Source organism: Oncorhynchus masou, chromosome 10, assembly GCF_036934945.1.
Source record: "Oncorhynchus masou masou isolate Uvic2021 chromosome 10, UVic_Omas_1.1, whole genome shotgun sequence".
Taxonomy (NCBI): domain Eukaryota; kingdom Metazoa; phylum Chordata; class Actinopteri; order Salmoniformes; family Salmonidae; genus Oncorhynchus; species Oncorhynchus masou.
Window position 1 is genome coordinate 32765780 of NC_088221.1, and position 18834 is coordinate 32784613.

At 49.0% G+C, this 18834-nt stretch overlaps 1 protein-coding gene across 2 annotated transcripts in view; it reads left to right on the top strand.

The window, feature by feature from the left end:
* Positions 1–18834, top strand: part of LOC135547552 (ceramide kinase-like protein) — a 92719-nt gene that overhangs the window by 35082 nt on the left and 38803 nt on the right. For both annotated transcript variants that reach the window (XM_064976655.1, XM_064976657.1), the window contains exon 3: positions 3997–4128. In XM_064976655.1, the coding sequence (XP_064832727.1) occupies positions 3997–4128 (132 nt within the window). The remainder of the gene's footprint in view (positions 1–3996; positions 4129–18834) is intronic.

The window sequence follows — 18834 nt, forward strand, 5'->3', positions numbered from 1 at the left end:
CTCTCTCACTTTCTCCCTCTCTGGTGAACCCTCACCCTCCCAGTGTTTTTAAGCTCATTAAATGGAAGAATAGCAGCCTACAGTCAAATGAAAAGAATAGGGACAACACTGATCCTGATAGAACAGGAGGCTGAGGCGGCTGATTAATTGGCCTGAGGAATTGACTGTCCCAAATAGCACCCTATTTCCTATATATTGCACTACTTTTGATCAAGGCCCTATGGGACCTGGTCAAAAGTAGTGCACTCTATTGGGAGTATGGTGCCATTTGGGACAGAACTATATAATTCCCATCAGATCCCCATTGTGATCGTTAGCCCAGCAGAGGGGAGGAGGCTCTTCGTCTTCCTGGTACTGGATGGATAGAAACTTTATTTTCCAACAGAATCAATGAGAAACCTGACCTCAGATCCAGGTAATTTACTGGTGGTTATGGGAAAAGTAGTCCCTGGTGATTTGTGGTTGTCTCCAGGGGTAGAGAGAAGCCCTTAGCAGGTCTAAGCAGCAGATGCTCTTGTGACTAAGTCTCGACCACAGCAACAGGAGACACCCTCCTCTCCTCCTGGTTCTGTCTATCTACACTTAGTGGGGCTGGAGGTCCGACAGATGTAGTCACTGTGTTGGGCGACGTGTGTGTGTGTGTGTGTGTGTGTGTGTGTGTGTGTGTGTGTGTGTGTGTGTGTGTGTGTGTGTGTGTGTGTGTGTGTGTGTGTGTGTGTGTGTGTGTGTGTGTGTGTGTGTGTGTGTGTGTGTGTGTGTGTGTGTGTTGGGTGACATTAGGCCAGCAGTATGGTCCTCAGGGGTAATGCAGCATTAAACCCATGAGTCAGAGGCTGAATATATTATCATCTGATGCAAACTGATGATCTCATTTAGTTGTCCTCAAGTGGCTGCAATATCACTCTCTAATCAACCATACAGTAATTCAGTCAATGTATTCAGTCAATGTAGCATCATCATTGGTTGTCAGGTTAAGCTCCCACGAATGTTAGCAACTTATAGGATAACTAATATAAGCTTTGTGTTTGTAAAGCAGATTATTAGAATTTTCAGGGATCAATTGGAAACCATACCTTGCAAGTATTTTTCATCCAGCAGGAAAAAGTCTGTAAATGAGCATATTGATGCATTTTTGGGTGAACTAAAGTGACCCAATAAGTAATGTTGATGTTGTGTGTGTTATCCAGTGTTGATGTTAACATTTCCTTGCCTCATGGTGAGAGAGAGAGAGAAGACTTAGCTAAACCCTGATTGAAGAGAGATATCCCTACCCAGCCTGGCTCCCCTGCCAGCCATGTTGCTATGGTACATAATCCTCTGTGTAGTCTGAAGCCTGTAGGAAAGCTCTACTGAGGACTGGACTGAAACAGCCTAATTCTCTGCATCATATGAAGACTCAGGTTTCATGTTGTTTTAGAAAGCAGAAGGCCAAACGGATTTACAGTCATGGGGTTCCAATTGCCTAATTAGGTTTCCAATGACCTATGGTCACTAACAGTATAATAAATGTTGTGATCCACAGTATGTGGATTATTGTGCAGTTTGTTTTTGTAAACACCAATCTAGTGATCATGTTGCCAATGGTCTGACAGATCGATCTTACAGCTAGGTCTGTCTGTCTGTCTGTCTGTCTGTCTGTCTGTCTGTCTGTCTGTCTGTCTGTCTGTCTGTCTGTCTGTCTGTCTGTCTGTCTGTCCTATGATCAATAGATACAGTGTGGCTTAGTGTGTGTCTGTGGTCCCCTCCCTCTGTGAGGCTGTGGGCTGTGTGGAGTAAACTGGGGTGATGATGAACTCCCGTGTGGCTCCCCTGGCCTCCTCCTAACCCTCCTGAGCCTCCTGGGCTGAGCCTCCTGATCCTTCCCCTGGCCTACCCTGTTCCTCCTGAGCCCCAACCCAGGCAGCAGTGACAGCATCCTTCCTGCACCTGCTCCCAGCATCAGGGCCTCAGAACCCCAGAGGAGTGGGAGAGGATGGAGAAACCAGAGTGTCACAGTGGACCTGAAGGTCTTAGGGGGTGGATAGAGAGATAGGAGCACCACAGTGGACCCTAAGTTCTTAGGGGGTGGATAGAGAGATAGGATCACCACAGTAGACCTGAAGGTCTTAGGGGGTGGATAGAGAGATAGGGTCCACTGTGGTCCGAAGGACTTAGGGGGTGGATCTGGACCCTAAGGACTTAGGGGGTGGATATCCACCCCTAAGTCTTAGGGGGTGGATTCGGAGCACCACAGTGGACCCTAGGGTCTTAGGGGGTGGATAGCGAGATAGGAGCACCACAGTGGACCCTAAGGACTTAGGGGGTGGATAGCGAGATAGGAGCGCCACAATGGACCCTAGGGTCTTAGGGGGTGGATAGCGAGATAGGAGCACCACAGTGGACCTGAAGGTCTTAGGGGGTGGATAGAGAGATAGGAGCACCACAGTGGGCCGGGACATCTTAGGGGGTGGATAGAGAGATAAGAGCACCACAGTGGACCTGAAGGTCTTAGGGGGTGGATAGCGAGATAGGAGCAACACAGTGGACCCTAGGGTCTTAGGGGGTGGATAGCGAGATAGGAGCAACACAGTGGACCCTAGGGTCTTAGGGGGTGGATAGCGAGATAGGAGCAACACAGTGGACCCTAGGGTCTTAGGGGGTGGATAGCGAGATAGGAGCAACACAGTGGACCCTAAGGACTTAGGGGGTGGATAGAGAGATAGGAGAACCACAGTTGACCTTAAGGTCTTAGGGGGTGGATAGAGAGATAGGAGCACCACAGTGGAACTGAAGGTCTTAGGGGGTGGATAGAGAGAAAGGAGCACCACAGTGGACCTGAAGGTCTTAGGGGGTGGATAGAGAGAAAGGAGCACCACAGTGGACCTGAAGGTCTTAGGGGGTGGATAGAGAGGAGTGGGAAGCAGGGCAGGAAGGCCCAGTGGGCCTGGAGATGTGATCCTGTTCTCTAGCCTCATCTGTCTGTCCTCTAGAGAGACTGGAGGGAGATTGGGGTCACATCTACAGGCCTGCTGTACCTTCCTGAGCTTCTCTCCCCATCCCCAATGACATCATCTCTCCCTGGGACCTGGATGTTGGTCCTCTCTGTCTGCACCTCCTCCTGGATTGTTGCTTGTTCCTTTCCTTTTGAACCTTTGACCCCGGGTGCGTCCACAAAACCCTGGTGATCACAATGTAATGTAAGAGCAGATAGCTGGGCGGCTGGCTGAGGGTCTGGGTCCGGGGTCAGAGCGGGAGTCTGTCAGGGCAGAGGCTGAGGGGCCATAGGGCTCATTAGCGGGTCGAAGTCAGGACCTTCAGGGACCAACCACCAGGGATTAGAGTAATGAGGGGGATAATGGAGACCATGAGGGGATGAGGGGTTCAGCGTGCTGCCTCTCCCTATCGATCCCTGGGTCTCCACCAGGCTCCAGGAAGGCCCAGGAGGGAACACTCCCTAATTCTGCCTAATTATGATTGAGTGTGGAAACTCAGTAGCTCAGTGGCTAGGTGCTTAGTGGAGGGCAGGGGGAGAGAGAGGACAGGGGGAGCACAGAGAGCGTGAGGGCAGGGAGAGAGAGATAGCGAAATAGAGGGCAGGGGGAGGACAGGAAGAGAGAGGGCATGGGGAGCACATGGAGAGACAGGGCAGGAGTGGGCACAGAGAGAGAGAGAGAAAGAGAGAGGGCAGGGGGAGGACAGGGAGAGAGAGGGCAGGGGGAAGACAGGGAGAGACAGGGCAGGAGTGGGCACAGCAGGTGTCTCAGACCAATGTTTAATACACAGTGATACAACTGATCACGTCTAGGTGGGATGGCTGCTTTCACTGACTAACAGATGTGCTGGACCTGGACTGTAAAACCCATTGAAGCAGAAGTTGACCTGTTTGTTTGCCCTTTTTAATTCTATTCTCCTCTTTTTCATTTTTTCCTGGATCTTTTGGGTCTAGACCAGGACTTTATACTGTGATATAAATAGGCTTTATCAATACATTTGATTGATTCTGCTCTTGTCTTGCAGGTTTCCAGAACAGGCCTAAGTTCCTGAAGGTGTTTGTGAACCCTGCCAGTCATAAGAAAGAGGCCTACCAGATCTACAGAGATGATGTGGCACCCCTCTTTCAGCTAGCAGACATCAAAGCTGATGTGACTAGTAAGTGTCCCTTGAGAATGTTATGTCAGGGTGTGGTCCTGTGTGGCTTATTTGGTAAGATGGTGACACTCTATCAGATACACATATTGTGAAAAAAATTGCTCTCTCACTGCATTTTTAAGGCCGGGATTCATTTCATAGATGGGTCTAGCGATGGACAGCCAACAATTCACCTTTTAAAGGCATTTCCCCCAAAGTTCGTGCAGATCACATTCACAGTGAAAAATGGATAAAACGTCTGCTAAAGTTTGATATCTCATTAGACTCGTGTGTGGGCTGGGCACAACCGTACATCTGACAACAGATGTTCTTTTGTCCCTCAGAGTACTGTGTGGTTTCCCTGCCCTGAGACAGTTATTCCTGGGTTAGGTGCTGTTCTGCCCTCAGGCCTTATCCACTCACATCACTCACCCTTCACCGCTTCACTATCACATCAACACCATGCTGTCCACCAGGGTCAATCCCTTTTAATTCCATTCATCCAATTTCCTGAATTGAATAAATTCAAGTGTGTGTGTTTGCGTGCGTGCGTGCGTGTGTGTATGTGTGTGTGTGTGTGTGTGTGTGTTTGCGTGCGTGCGTGTGTGTGTGTGTGTGTGTGTGTGTGTGTGTGTGTGTGTGTGTGTGTGTGTGTGTGTGTGTTTGCGTGCGTGCGTGGAGGGTCTCTGAAGTGCATCTCACACGTAATGACAGGACCAGTGTCTCCTCTCCTTCTCTCCTCTCCTCACTCACTGAGTAACCTGACCTAGGGGGGGCTAGACCCATCTGTTCCTCCTCCTCTCCCCCTCCTCCACCCCCCCATGTGTCCGTGCGTGAGTGTATTAATGCTGCTACCATTGTGTGTGTGTGTCTGTGCATACGTTAATGAATGCTGCTTCCAGAAGCCATTGAAATAGTAATATAATCTGGGTACATCCCAAATGGCATCTTAATCCCTATATAGTACACTACTTTTGACCAGTACCAATAGGGCCCATAGGGCTCTGGTCGAAAGTAGTGCACTGTGTATGGAATAGATTTGCTGATGATGTGTTCCCCCCGGGGGGAGTGCAAGGGATGAGTGGTGGATGAGGAGCCATTAAAATACACTTTACCAAATATAAATTAAATGTATAATTCTGGGCCTGCAGTGGCCAGGGACCAACTGGGTTTGATGATGTTATAATCTCTGTTATTGATGAAGTTATTAGTCCTCTGAATTGGGAAGGTGACAAATGGATCAGCCATTTATTTGAACTACTGAATGATAATGTTGTTATCACAATACAATGACAGTCAGGTAGAAGTATGTGTTGCAGTTGTCCATCCTGAGGTACTATGCTGACTGATGTACTATGCTGACTGATGTACTATGCTGACTGATGTACTATGCTGACTGATGTACTATGCTGACTGAGGTACTATGCTGACTGATGTACTATGCTGACTGAGGTACTATGCTGACTGATGTACTATGCTGACTGATGTACTATGCTGACTGATGTACTATGCTGACTGATGTATTATGCTCACTGAAGTACTATGCTGACTGATGTACTATGCTGACTGAGGTACTATGCTGACTGAGGTACTATGCTGACTGAGGTACTATGCTGACTGATGTACTATGCTGACTGATGTACTATGCTGTTTGAGGTACTATGCTGACTGAGGTACTATGCTGACTGATGTACTATGCTGACTGAGGTACTATGCTGACTGATGTACTATGCTGACTGATGTACTATGCTGACTGATGTACTATGCTGACTGACTGAGGTACTATGCTGACTGATGTACTATGCTGACTGATGTACTATGCTGACTGATGTACTATGCTGACTGATGTACTATGCTGACTGATGTACTATGCTGACTGATGTACTATGCTGACTGAGGTACTATGCTGACTGATGTACTATGCTGACTGATGTACTATGCTGACTGATGTACTATGCTGACTGAGGTACTATGCTGACTGATGTACTATGCTGACTGATGTACTATGCTGACTGAGGTACTATGCTGACTGATGTACTTTGCTGACTGAGGTACTATGCTGACTGATGTACTATGCTGACTGATGTACTATGCTGACTGATGTACTATGCTGACTGAGGTACTATGCTGACTGATGTACTTTGCTGACTGAGGTACTATGCTGACTGATGTACTATGCTGACTGATGTACTATGCTGACTGATGTACTATGCTGTTTGAGGTACTATGCTGACTGAGGTACTATGCTGACTGATGTACTATGCTGGCTGATGTACTTTGCTGGCTGATGTACTATGCTGACGGCTCACATATGTGTTTAGCACACATGTGTTATTTCTAAATATATTTAGTTAGTTTATTGCAACATACTGGCCACGTACTCGTCTTATTTCTTAGGAGTAAGAAGTCAAATTCAGTCATGTGGCTTCTTCTTTGCAGATTTTTCGATGAACAGTATAGCTTCTGAATAGCAGATGTTATCAGCATAGTTTTGTAGTGTATGTACACAACATACTGTCCATCAACATCATGTTGATGTGACAATACAAGGGCCGAACAGGGACCAGGACTTCCCCTGGTACCAGAGACAGGAACAGGGACCAGGACATCCCCTGGTACCAGAGACTGGGACAGGGACCAGGACATCCCCTGGTACCAGAGACGGGGTCAGGGACCAGGACATCCCCTGGTACCAGAGACTGGGATCCCCTGGTACCAGGGACCAGGACATCCCCTGGTACCAGAGACTGGGACAGGGACCAGGACATCCCCTGGTACCAGAGGCAAGGACAGGGACCAGGACATCCCCTGGTACCAGAGGCAAGGACATGGACCAGGACATACCCTGGTACCAGAGACGGGGACAGGGACCAGGACATCCCCTGGTACCAGAGACTGGGACAGGGACCAGGACATCCCCTGGTACCAGAGACGGGGACAGGGAACAGGACATCCCCTGGTACCAGAGATGGGGACAGGGACCAGGACATCCCCTGGTACCAGAGGCAAGGACATGGACCAGGACATCCCCTGGTACCAGAGACTGGGACAGGGACCAGGACATCCCCTGGTACCAGAGACTGGGATAGGGACCAGGACATCCCCTGGTACCAGAGACTGGGACAGGGACCAGGACATCCCCTGGTACCAGAGGCGGGGATATGGACCAGGACATCCCCTGGTACCAGAGACTGGGACAGGGACCAGGACATCCCCTGGTACCAGAGGCAAGGACAGGGACCAGGACATCCCCTGGTACCAGAGACGGGGACAGGGACCAGGACATCCCCTGGTACCAGAGACTGGGACAGGGACCAGGACATCCCCTGGTACCAGAGACAGGGACAGGGACCAGGACATCCCCTGGTACCAGAGACTGGGACAGGGACCAGGACATCCCCTGGTACCAGAGACGGGGACAGGGACCAGGACATCCCCTGCTACCAGAGGCAAGGACAGGGACCAGGACATCCCCTGATACCAGAGGCAAGGACATGGACCAGGACATCCCCTGGTACCAGAGGCAAGGACAGGGACCAGGACATCCCCTGGTACCAGAGACAGGAACAGGGACCAGGACATCCCCTGGTACCAGAGACGGGGACAGGGACCAGGACATCCCCTGGTACCAGAGACTGGGACAGGGACCAGGACATCCCCTGGTACCAGAGACTGGGACAGGGACCAGGACATCCCCTGGTACCAGAGACGGGGACAGGGACCAGGACATCCCCTGGTACCAGAGGCAAGGACAGGGACCGGGACATCCCCTGGTACCAGAGAAGGGACCAGGACATCCCCTGGTACCAGAGACTGGGCCAGGACATCCCCTGGTACCAGAGCAGGGACATGGACCAGGACATCCCCTGGTACCAGAGACTGGGATATGGACCAGGACATCCCCTGGTACCAGAGACTGGGACAGGGACCAGGACATCCCCTGGTACCAGAGACTGGGACAGGGACCAGGACATCCCCTGGTACCAGAGGCAAGGACATGGACCAGGACATCCCCTGGTACCAGAGACGGGGACAGGGACCAGGACATCCCCTGGTACCAGAGACTGGGACAGGGACCAGGACATCCCCTGGTACCAGAGACTGGGACAGGGACCAGGACATCCCCTGGTACCAGAGACAGGGACATGGACCAGGACATCCCCTGGTACCAGAGACTGGGACAGGGACCAGGACATCCCCTGGTACCAGAGACTGGGACAGGGACCAGGACATCCCCTGGTACCAGAGACTGGGACAGGGACCAGGACATCCCCTGGTACCAGAGGCAAGGACAGGGACCAGGACATCCCCTGGTACCAGAGGCAAGGACAGGGACCAGGACATCCCCTGGTACCAGAGACAGGAACAGGGACCAGGACATCCCCTGGTACCAGAGATGGGGACAGGGACCAGGACATCCCCTGGTACCAGAGACTGGGACAGGGACCAGGACATCCCCTGGTACCAGAGACAGGGACAGGGACCAGGACATCCCCTGGTACCAGAGACAGGGACAGGGACCAGGACATCCCCTGGTACCAGAGGCAAGGACAGGGACCAGGACATCCCCTGGTACCAGAGACTGGGCTAGGACATCCCCTGGTACCAGAGACAGGAACAGGGACCAGGACATCCCCTGGTACCCAGGGACAGGGACCAGGACATCCCCTGGTACCAGAGACAGGGACCAGGACATCCCCTGGTACCAGAGACTGGGACAGGGACCAGGACATCCCCTGGTACCAGAGATGGGGACAGGGACCAGGACTTACCCTGGTACCAGAGACAGGGACAGGGACCAGGACATCCCCTGGTACCAGAGACGGGGACAGGGACCAGGACATCCCCTGGTACCAGAGACTGGGACATGGACCAGGACATCCCCTGGTACCAGAGACAGGGACAGGGACCAGGACATCCCCTGGTACCAGAGACAGGGACCATGACATCCCCTGGTACCAGAGACTGGGACATGGACCAGGACATCCCCTGGTACCAGAGACAGGGACAGGGACCAGGACATCCCCTGGTACCAGAGACAGGGACAGGGACCAGGACATCCCCTGGTACCAGAGACAGGGACCAGGACATCCCCTGCTACCAGAGACTGGGACAGGGACCAGGACATCCCCTGGTACCAGAGACGGGGATATGGACCTTGACATTCCCTGGTACCAGAGGCGGGGATATGGACCAGGACATCCCCTGGTACCAGAGGCGGGGATATGGACCAGGACATCCCCTGGTACCAGAGGCGGGGATATGGACCAGGACATCCCCTGGTACCAGAGGCGGGGATATGGACCAGGACATCCCCTGGTACCAGAGACAGGGACCAGGACATCCCCTGGTACCAGAGACAGGGACCAGGACATCCCCTGGTACCAGAGGCGGGGACAGGGACCAGGACATCCCCTGGTACCAGAGACGGGGATATGGACCAGGACATCCCCTGGTACCAGAGGCGGGGATATGGACCAGGACATCCCCTGGTACCAGAGGCGGGGACAGGGACCAGGACATCCCCTGGTACCAGAGACGGGGATATGGACCAGGACATCCCCTGGTACCAGAGGCGGGGACAGGGACCAGGACATCCCCTGCTACCACAGACTGGGCCAGGGGACAGGACATCCCCTGGTACCAGAAATGGGGACAGGGACCAGGACATCCACTCATGAAATATTAATGTGGTCCTGCTGATAATAATGATGCACATTCTCACGCAACAATACTCATCAGCAAGTGTCACATCAGTCGTGGTGGAACCTGTGATGTGTGTGAAGGGTTGGTACAGCTGGGACTAACCCGCTCCGACGGAGAGGAGATGCCCCAGAAATGCTAAGTGGGGCATGGGCTTGTGATGCCATCTGCGGTGTGGCACCCCGTTCCCCCATTTTCACTATTCACTGGCATCTGAGTGTGTGTGGTGTGGTGTGGTGTGTGGGGGGGGGGTGCTTGTGTGTGTGTTTGTGTGTGTGTTTGCAATGGTGGGCAAGCCGATACATTGTGACAGTAACCTCATCTCTAGAGATTCAGGAACATGGGTTCTCCTCTCCATGGCGTGCCACCCTTACCCCTGTCTCCTCCACAAGCCATCTCCCTGCCACCCTCTCCCCCTGTCTCCTCCACTAGCCTTCCCCCTGTCAACCTCTCTCCCATGTCTCCTCCACTAGCCTTCCCCATCAACCTCTCCCCTGTCTCCTCCACTAGCCTTCCCCCTGTCAACCTCTCTCCCATGTCTCCTCCACTAGCCTTACCCATCAACATCTCTCCCCTGTCTCCTCCACTAGCCTTACCCATCAACCTCTCTCCCCCTGTCTCCTCCACTAGCCTTACCCATCAACCTCTCTCCCCCTGTCTCCTCCACTAGCCAGCTCCCTGTCAACTTCTCTCTCCCTGTCTCCTCCACGAGCCCTCCCCATCAACCTCTCTACCCTGTCTCCTCCACTAGCCTTCCCCATCAACCTCTCTCCCCCTGTCTCCTCCACTAGCCTTACCCATCAACCTCTCTCCCCTGTCTCCTCCACTAGCCTTCCCCCTGTCAACCTCTCTCCCCTGTCTCGTCCACTAGCCATCTCCCTGTCAACCTCTCTCCCCTGTCCTCTCCACTAGCCTTCCCCCTGTCAACCTCTCTCTCCCTGTCTCCCCCACTAGCCTTCCCCATCAACCTCTCTCCCCCTGACTCCTCCACTAGCCTTACCCATCAATCTCTCTCCCCTGACTCCTCCACGAGCCACCCCATCCCCTGTCTGTCAACCTCCCTCCCCTGTCTCCTCCACTAGCCACCCCGCTGTCAACCTCTCTCCCCTGTCTCCTCCACGAGCCACCCCCTGTCAACCTCTCTCCCCTGTCTCCTCCACGAGCCACCCCCTGTCAAGCCTTCCCCCTCTCTCCCCTGTCTCCTCCACTAGCCACCCCGCTGTCAAGCCCTCTCTCCCCTGTCTCCTCCACTAGCCACCCCGCTGTCAACCTCTCTCCCCCTGTCTCCTCCACTTGCCACCCCGCTGTCAACCTCCTCTCCCCCTGTCAACCTCCCTCCCCCCGTCTCCTCCACTAGTATTCCCCATCAACCTCTCTCCCCCTGTCAACCTCTCTCCCCCTGTCTCCTCCACTAGTCTTCCCCATAAACCTCTCTCCCCTGTCTCCTCCACTAGTCTTCCCCATCAACCTCTCTCCCCTGTCTCCTCCACTAGTCTCCTCCACTAGCCTTCCCCTTCAACCTCCTCCCTGTCTCCTCCACTAGCCTTCCCCTTGTCAACCCCTCCCCTGTCCCTCCACCAGCCATCTCCCTGTCAACCTCTCTCCCCCTGTCTCCTCCACTAGTCTTCCCCATCAACCTCTCTCCCCTGTCTCCTCCACTAGTCTTCCCCATCAACCTCTCTCCCCTGTCTCCTCCACTAGTCTTCCCCATCAACCTCTCTCCCCTGTCTCCTCGACTAGTCTTCCCCATCAACCTTTCTCCCCCTGTCTCCTCCACTAGCCTTCCCCATCAACCTCTCTCCCCTGTCTCCTCCACTAGTCTTCCCCATCAACCTTTCTCCCCTGTCTCCTCCACTAGCCTTCCCCCTGTCAACCTCTCTCCCCTGTCTCCTCCACTAGTCTTCCCCATCAACCTTTCTCCCCTGTTTCCTCCACTAGCCTTCCCTATCAACCTCTCTCCCCTGTCTCCTCCACTAGTCTTCCCCATCAACTTCTCTCCCCTGTCTCCTCCACTAGTCTTCCCCATCAACCTCTCTCCCCTGTCTCCTCCACTAGTCTTCCCCATCAACTTCTCTCCCCTGTCTCCTCCACTAGTCTTCCCCATCAACCTCTCTCCCCTGTCTCCTCCACTAGCCTTCCCCATCAACCTCTCTCCCCTGTCTCCTCCACTAGTCTTCCCCATCAACCTCTCTCCCCTGTCTCCTCCACTAGTCTTACCCATCAATCTCTCTCCCCCTGACTCCTCCACGAGCCACCCCACTGTCAACCTCCCTCCCCTGTCTCCTCCACTAGCCTTCCCCCTGTCAACCTCTCTCTCCCTGTCTCCCCCACTAGCCTTCCCCATCAACCTCTCTCCCCCTGACTCCTCCACTAGCCTTACCCATCAATCTCTCTCCCCCTGACTCCTCCACGAGCCACCCCACTGTCAACCTCCCTCCCCTGTCTCCTCCACTAGCCACCCCGCTGTCAACCTCTCTCCCCTGTCTCCTCCACGAGCCACCCCCTGTCAACCTCTCTCCCCTGTCTCCTCCACGAGCCACCCCCCTGTCAACCTCTCTCCCCTGTCTCCTCCACTAGCCACCCCGCTGTCAACCTCTCTCCCCTGTCTCCTCCACTAGCCACCCCGCTGTCAACCTCTCTCCCCCTGTCTCCTCCACTTGCCACCCCGCTGTCAACCTCTCTCCCCCTGTCAACCTCCCTCCCCCGTCTCCTCCACTAGTATTCCCCATCAACCTCTCTCCCCCTGTCAACCTCTCTCCCCCCTGTCTCCTCCACTAGTCTTCCCCATAAACCTCTCTCCCCTGTCTCCTCCACTAGTCTTCCCCATCAACCTCTCTCCCCTGTCTCCTCCACTAGCCTTCCCCTTGTCAACCTCTCTCCCCTGTCCACTCCACCAGCCATCTCCCTGTCAACCTCTCTCCCCCCTGTCTCCTCCACTAGTCTTCCCCATCAACCTCTCTCCCCTGTCTCCTCCACTAGTCTTCCCCATCAACCTCTCTCCCCTGTCTCCTCCACTAGTCTTCCCCATCAACCTCTCTCCCCTGTCTCCTCGACTAGTCTTCCCCATCAACCTTTCTCCCCCTGTCTCCTCCACTAGCCTTCCCCATCAACCTCTCTCCCCTGTCTCCTCCACTAGTCTTCCCCATCAACCTTTCTCCCCCTGTCTCCTCCACTAGCCTTCCCCATCAACCTCTCTCCCCTGTCTCCTCCACTAGTCTTCCCCATCAACCTCTCTCCCCTGTCTCCTCCACTAGTCTTCCCCATCAACCTCTCTCCCCTGTCTCCTCCACTAGTCTTCCCCATCAACCTCTCTCCCCTGTCTCCTCCACTAGTCTTCCCCATCAACCTCTCTCCCCTGTCTCCTCCACTAGTCTTCCCCATCAACCTCTCTCCCCCTGTCTCCTCCACTAGTCTTCCCCATCAACTTCTCTCCCCTGTCTCCTCCACTAGTCTTCCCCATCAACCTCTCTCCCCTGTCTCCTCCACTAGTCTTCCCCATCAACCTCTCTCCCCTGTCTCCTCCACTAGTCTTCCCCATCAACCTCTCTCCCCTGTCTCCTCCACTAGTCTTCCCCATCAACCTCTCTCCCCTGTCTCCTCCACTAGTCTTCCCCATCAACCTCTCTCCCCTGTCTCCTCCACTAGTCTTCCCCATCAACCTCTCTCCCCTGTCTCCTCCACTAGCCTTCCCCACCAGCCTCTCTCCCCCTGTCTCCTCCACTAGTCTTCCCCATCAACCTCTCTCCCCTGTCTCCTCCACTAGTCTTCCCCATCAACCTCTCTCCCCTGTCTCCTCCACTAGTCTTCCCCATCAACCTCTCTCCCCTGTCTCCTCCACTAGTCTTCCCCATCAACCTCTCTCCCCTGTCTCCTCCACTAGTCTTCCCCCTGTCAACCTCTCTCCCCTGTCTCCTCCACTAGTCTTCCCCATCAACCTTTCTCCCCCTGTCTCCTCCACTAGCCTTCCCCTTGTCAACTTCTCTCCCCAGTCTCCTCCACTAGCCTTCCCCATCAACCTTTCTCCCCCTGTCTCCTCCACTAGCCTTCCCCTTGTCAACCTCTCTCCCCCTGTCTCCTCCACCAGCCATCTCCCTGACAACCTCTCTCCCCCTGTCTCCTCCACCAGCCATCTCCCTGACAACCTCTCTCCCCCTGTCTCCTCCACCAGCCATCTCCCTGTCAACCTCTCTCTCCTTTTGTCGCCAGTGTTTGACTGATAAACCCACATCCCAATGTATCGACTCACCCATCTGCTGTTGTGTCTTTCCATCATAGTAATCTGTCCTCCACTATCCTTCCCCATCAAACATTTGACCTCTTTCCCCTGTCTCCTCCACTGCATGTAGTACATATAACCCATATAATAAATAGTACATATAACAACCCCTGTCTCCTCCACCAGCCATATAATAAATAGTACATATAACAACATATAATCCCCCTGTCTCCTCCACCAGCCATCTAACAACCTCTCTCCCCCTGTCTCCTATGCCATCTTACATATCTACCCCCTGTCTCCTCCACCAGCCATATCCATATAATATGTAGTACGTATAACAACATAATTTGTCGTATAACCATGTTTGACTACATAAACCCACATCCCAATGTATCGACTCACCCATCTGCTGTTGTGTCTTTCCATCATAGTAATCTGTCCTTCCTGTATCCTTCCTCCCAAACAAACATTTGACCTCTTTCTACCTGTACAAATTCTGCCCTGCATGTAGTACATATAACAACATATAATAAATAGTACATATAACAACATATAATATGTAGTACATATAACAACATATAATAAATAGTACATATAACAACATATAATATGTAGTACATATAACAACATATAATATGTAGTACGTATAACAACATATAATATGTATTTACATATAACTACATAATATGTAGTACGTATAACAACATATAATATGTAGTACATATAACAACATATAATATGTAGTACGTATAACAACATAATATGTAGTACGTATAACAACATATAATATGTATTACATATAACAACATATAATATGTGTTTACATATAACTACATAAAATGTAGTATGTATAACAACATATAATATGTAGTACGTATAACAACATATAATATGTAGTACGTATAACTACATAGAATATGTAGTACGTATAACAACATATAATATGTAGTACATATAACTACATATAATATGTAATACGTATAACTGCATAGAATATGTAGTACGTATAACTACATAGAATATGTAGTACATATAACAACATAGAATATGTAGTACATATAACTACATAGAATATGTAGTACATATAACTACATAGAATATGTAGTACATATAACTACATAGAATATGTAGTACATATAACTGCATAGAATATGTAGTACATATAACAAGATATAATATGTAGTACGTATAGCAACATATAATATGTAGTACGTATAACAACATATAATATGTAGTACGTATAACAACATATAACTATATAATATGTATTTACATATAACTATATAATATGTAGTACATATAACAAGATATAATATGTAGTACATATAACAAGATATAATATGTAGTACGTATAACAACATATAATATGTATTTACATATAACTATATAATATGTATTTACATATAACTATATAATATGTAGTACATATAACAAGATATAATATGTAGTACATATAACAAGATATAATATGTATTTACATATAACTACATAATATGTAGTACGTATAACAACATAATATGTAGTACGTATAACAACATATAATATGTATTTACATATAACTACATAATATGTAGTACGTATAACAACATAATATGTAGTACGTATAACAACATAATATGTAGTACGTATAACAACATAATATGTAGTACGTATAACAACATAATATGTAGTACGTATAACAACATATAATATGTATTTACATATAACTACATAATATGTAGTACGTATAACAACATAATATGTAGTACGTATAACAACATAATATGTAGTACGTATAACAACATAATATGTAGTACGTATAACAACATATAATATGTATTTACATATAACTACATAATATGTAGTACGTATAACAACATAATATGTAGTACGTATAACAACATATAATATGTATTTACATATAACTACATAATATGTAGTACGTATAACAACATATAATATGTATTTACATATAACTACATAAAGTGCATTCGGAAAGTTTTCAGACCCATTTACCTTTTCCACAGGTTGTTATGTTACATCCTTATTCTTAAAATGGATTCCATTTTTTACGAATCCTCAAGAATCTACACACAATTGGAAAAATGTCTACAAACCTGTTTTCGCTTTGTCATTATGGGGTCTGAATGAATTGTATAAAAAAAACAAAACAGAAATAACTTATTTACATAAGTATTCAGACCGTTTGCCATGAGACTCAAAATTGAACTCAGGTGCTCCCTGTTTATATTGATCATCCTTGAGATGCTTCTACAACTTGATTGGAGTCCACCTGTGGTAAATTCAATTGATTGGACATGATTTGGGAAGGCACACACCTGTCTAGTTAAGGTCCCACAGTTGACAGTGCTTGTCTGTGCCCAATATTGTTTGTACCATGTTTTGTGCTGCTACCATGTTGTGCTGCTGCCATGTTGTGTTGCTTCTAGAGGTCGACCGAATATGATTTTCAACGCCGATACCGATTATTGGAGGACCAAAAAAGCCGATACCGATTAATTGGCCGAGTTAAACATTTTTTTATATATATTTAAAAAATATATATATATATGTTTGTAATAAGGACAATTACAACAATCCTGAATGAACACTTTTATTTTAACTTAATATAATACATAAATAAAATCTATTTAGTCTCAAATAAATAATGAAACATGTTCAATTTGGTTTAAATAATGCAAAAACACAGTGTTGGAGAAGAAAGTAAAAGTGCAATATGTGCCATGTAAAAAAGCTAACGTTTAAGTTCCTTGCTCAGAACATGAGAACATATGAAAGCTGGTGGTTCCTTTTAACATGAGTCTTCAACATTCTCAGTTAAGTAGTTTTAGGTTGTAGTTATTATAGGAATTATGGCGCGTTGACTATTTCTCTCTATACCATTTGTATTTCATATACCTTTGACTATTGGATGTTCTTATAGGCACTTTAGTATTGCCAGCCTAATCTTGGGAATTGATAGGCTTGAAGTCATAAACAGCACTGTGCCTCAAGCATTGCTAAGAGCTGCTGGCAAAACGCAGGAAAGTGCTGTTTGAATGAATGCTTACGAGCCTGCTGCTGCCTACCACTGCTCAGTCAGACTGCTCTATCAAATATCAAATCCTTGACTTAATTATAATAAACACACAGAAATATGAGCCTTTGGTCATTAATATGGTCAAATCTGGAAACTATCATTTTGAAAACAAAACGTTTATTCCTTCAGTGAAATACGGAACCGTTCCATATTTTATTGAACGGGTGGCAACCCCAAGTCTAAATATTGCTGTTACATTGCACATCCTTCAATGTTATGTCATAATTATGTACAATTATGGAAAAATAATTACGGTCTTTGTTAGGAATAAATGGTGTTCACACAGTTCGCAACGAGCCAGGCTCGTTAATCGGTTGACCTCTAGTTGCTATTGTGTTGTTGTCATGTTGTGTTGCTAGCATGTTGTGTTGTTGTCTCTTTATGTACTGTTATGGTGTCTCTCTTGTCGTGATGAGTGTTTTGTCCTATATTTTCTAACATTTATTATTTTTAATCCCAGCCCCGTCCCAGCAGGAGGCCTTTTGCCTTTAGGTAGGCCGTTGTTGTAAATAAGAATGTGTTCTTAATTGACTTGCCTAGTTAAATAAAGGTAAAATAAAATACATTTAAAATATAAATGTCAGAGCAAAAACCAAGCAATGAGGTCGAAGGAATTGTCCAGAGAGCTCCGAGACAAGATTGTGTCGAGGCACAGATCGGGGAAGGGAACCAAAACATTTCTGCAGCATTGAAGGTCCCCAAGAACATAGTGGCCTCCATCATTCTTAAATGGAAGAAGTTTGGAACCACCAAGACTCTTCTTAGAGCTGGCCGCCCAGCCAAACTGAGCAATCGGGGGAGAATGGCCTTGGTCAGGGAGGTGACTAAGAACACAATGGTCACTCTGACAGAGCTCTAGAGTTCCTCTGTGGAGATGGGAGAACCTTCAAGAATGACAACCATCTCTGCAGCCCTCAACCAATCATGCCTTTATGGTAGAGTGGCCAGACCGAAGCCACTCCTCAGTAAAAGGCACATGACAGCCTAATTGGAGTTTTCCAAAAGGCACCTAAAGGACTATCAGAACATGATAAACAAGATTTCATGGTCTGATGAAACCAATAACTATTTTGCCTGATACCAAGCGTCACGTCTGGAGGAAACCTGGCACCGTCCTTACTGTGAAGCATGGTGGTGGCAGCATCATGATGTGGGGATGTTTTTCAGCGGGAGGGACTGAGACTCGTCTGGATTGAGGAAAAGATTAACGGAGCAAAGTACAGAGAGATCCTTGATTTAAAACCTGCTCCAGAGTGCTCAGGACCTCAGACTGGAGCGAAGGTTCACCTTCCAACAGGACAACCACCCTAAGCACACAGCCAAGGCAACGCAGGAGTGGCTTCGGGACAAGTCTCTGAATGTCCTTGAGTGGCCCAGCCAGAACCTGGACATGAACCTGATCGTACATCTCTGGAGAGAGCTGAAAATAGCTGTGCAACGATGCTCCCCATCCAACCTGACAGAGCTTGAGAGGATCTGCAGAGAAGAATGGGAGAAACTCTCCAATAACAGGTGTGCTAACATTGTAGCGTAATACCCAAGAAGACTCAAGTCTGTAATCGCTGCCAAAGGTGCTTCAACAAAGTACTGAGTAAAGGGTCTGAATACTTATGTACATGTGATATTTCAGTTTTTATTTTAAATAAATGTGCCAACTTTTCTTAAAACTTGTTTTTGCTTTGCCACTATTGGGTTTGTTTATAGATTTTAGATTTTGGATTTAACC